Raw genomic sequence first — 2824 nt, 5'->3', positions numbered from 1 at the left:
ACCGGTACTTAATTTGAGTTTTTATTATCGTATTATTTTATTTGTAATTGTTGCATTTTTAGTAATCTTGTTATTTTAAATTCGTGAAGCCAAGCCTAAAAACAAACAGCCGCCATGTTTTTTTGTATCAATAGGAATCATGTTCACAAGAATTAAATTTAGTTCGAAATTCATATTTTTTCTTGGCTAACGCTATTATGAATTTTAAGCGAGAGAGACAGAGACTTAAAACTCATTTTACGACTGATTAAGCTCCAAGTATTCTAGACCTATGCTAGCTTATACACTTTGATCTGATGTTAAGGAAACGGAACTATTTTAGAGCAATTTTTTTTTTATTTGCAATTAAAACAATTAGCATCAAACATATAAGTGGTAACATATTTACATAGTAGAATATTCAATACATAATTGATTTGCATTGATGTTTGTACATTAGTAAATACAAGAAGAAAAGGAATAACAACAGAAAATCGAACAAGTAAAACTATCAACTTGGACACTTTGCGCAGAAAGTAACTAAAACCTTTGTTAGGATAACGCGACTAGATCTAGTCTATATCTATACATAATTTTCCAATATATTTTCTTTCGTTTGATATTTTTTTTATAATACTTTTATTTGCAATTAAAACAGGTACATCAAATCAACTTGTTTTCGTAATTTCAAACATCAAATTAAAGCGAAAGGTTTTGCAAATGTAGATAATACATATTTACATGATATTATGTATGTGTTTATAAAAAATTGAAAGGGATAACAGTAGAAGGGGTGAAGGTCAAATGAAGGTGTCAGGACTCCAGGTGAGGAGTGGAAAGGAATTTGTTCAAGAAGGAGGAGGGGGGGGGGGGGTCAAAGTGACAGTGTAGCATTTTCTATGTAGGGAAACAAAATATGTTGACCAGTTGAAAGAGTGTTTATTTATATACTGGTCGTATTGAGTTTTCAAAAGTTGCTGTGTGAAAGATGAGGGGAAAGAAGCAAGATTTAGAACTTTAAGTAAGTAAATGAATAGATATTTTAGATTGATGTTGGGGTGGGTGGTGGGGTCGTTGGAACAATTAGGGGGGATGTGGGGTTATCATGCCTGAGGGTGAAGTGGACAGGGGTGGAGGGGGTAGATGTGTCTGAAGAGGCGTGGAGAGGGTGACTGTGTGTGTTTAAGGCAAGCCAAGCGTCAAAGCATGTACTGTGATGTACCTGCTGAGGTGATACTATTTATAGTGTGTGTGAATCAATTATCCACTTAAAATCCCGAAAAAAGCTACACCAATCCCTCTTTGATATAAATTTGTCATATATAAATTTTATTTTACCTTTTAAAACTATAGGCTTTAATTTTTTTATTTAAGAAAAAATTCTATTTGTTTTAAAGTGTAAAACTTGTTATACTATAAAATATCATTATATTTAGTTAATACCATTAAAAATTATATTAATTACAATTTTGTGCACGTATCTTTGAGTATAATCTATGAAATGTATATTCTTAAGGACTTTTAAGTATATTGTTGTGTAGTCTCCCCTGGTAATTGAAAATTTACAAATCGAAATCATTTTAAAAGTAAACATTTTTTTTTTAACTTTCAACTTTGGCGTCAACTCGCAGCATCTAGGTTGTTGGCTGGTACAAAAAAAACGTATTTATGTATTTGTATATCATCAATACATTTAAAATAAAACAAACATGTGGAAGAACAGCTATAGATATGTTTGAAAATGAAGAATGTTTGATTTTAAGTGTTTGATTGTACTAAAATTTATGCGGCTTCTGTAGTATTTAGAATGGTTTTTTTATCCCAAATTTCTTTCATCTACAAACCCCCTAAAACCACCATGGCGTTAAAAAAAATCCATTGAATCACCATTTAATTACACATTTGCATTTTCACGTTTAAAAACAAAATTGTAATTAGGCGTTTTGAATTATGTAAACCATCTAAAATGAATGAGAGTAAGAAGGAAGTATTATGAATGTTAATCTGTATCAGTCCTCACAAGCCGTTGATGAAAACTGTAATACTAAAGCGAACATGACAAGGCAAACTGACAATGTAAAAAAAAAAAAAAAAATAAAATAAAAAAAATAAAAAAATAAAAACAAACATGTATTGACATTTTCTGACAATGTAACATTGAAAAAAAAAAAAAAAATAATACCCTTCTATCATTAAATCACCCTTTATTTACACTTTTGTATTTGAATTTAATATCAATTTTAAAATAAGTAAATGCTGAGATTACTAAACAATCCGTCACTGTTAAAACCATGTTAGAAGATTTGGGTATGGATGAGGATGAAGATGAACCTGTTCCACTACCTAATGTTAATGCTGCTATATTAAAGAAGGTAATTCAATGGTGTACCTTCCATCGGGATGACCCTCCACCACCTGAAGATGATGAAAACAAAGAAAAAAGAACAGATGATGTTTGCTCCTGGGATGCAGAATTTCTTAAAGTTGACCAGGGCACCTTGTTTGAGTTGATTTTGGCTGCCAACTACTTAGATATCAAAGGCTTGCTTGGTGTAATAAACTATTAGCACTAGAAAGTTTGTTACATTTTAAATATTATTATTACAATAGTAATAAATAAAATGAACAAGGATTTACTAAATTGTTTTAATACATCTGGAGTATCGGTTTTATATAATTTTGATATAATATTTCAAAATGGTTTCCCATATGTATTTAAAAATATTTAGATAGGAAGTAACTAAAAAAAAAAAGTATTTAACTCTATCCAGTTACAGCAGTGCTGTAGTACAACTCCCGCTAATACTATACGTGCATGCTGTACATTCTAATATTATTACAACAT

At 30.3% G+C, this 2824-nt stretch overlaps 1 protein-coding gene across 1 annotated transcript; it reads left to right on the top strand.

Annotated features, from left to right (window-relative positions):
• Window positions 1-2237: 2237 nt before the first annotated feature.
• Window positions 2238-2546, top strand: LOC131947573 (S-phase kinase-associated protein 1-like). Its single transcript, XM_059308817.1, has one exon. It carries the CDS (start codon window positions 2271-2273, stop codon window positions 2544-2546), a length of 276 nt encoding a protein of 91 aa, XP_059164800.1. The 5' UTR covers window positions 2238-2270.
• The last annotated feature ends 278 nt before the right edge of the window (window positions 2547-2824 follow it).

The sequence above is a fragment of the Physella acuta genome, unplaced genomic scaffold (genome assembly GCF_028476545.2).
Source record: "Physella acuta isolate Inbredline_101_S28 unplaced genomic scaffold, ASM2847654v3 ptg000600l, whole genome shotgun sequence".
In the NCBI taxonomy this organism is placed as follows: domain Eukaryota; kingdom Metazoa; phylum Mollusca; class Gastropoda; family Physidae; genus Physella; species Physella acuta.
Note: the sequence above shows the minus strand (reverse complement) of the source record. Positions and strands in the feature narration are given on the sequence as shown.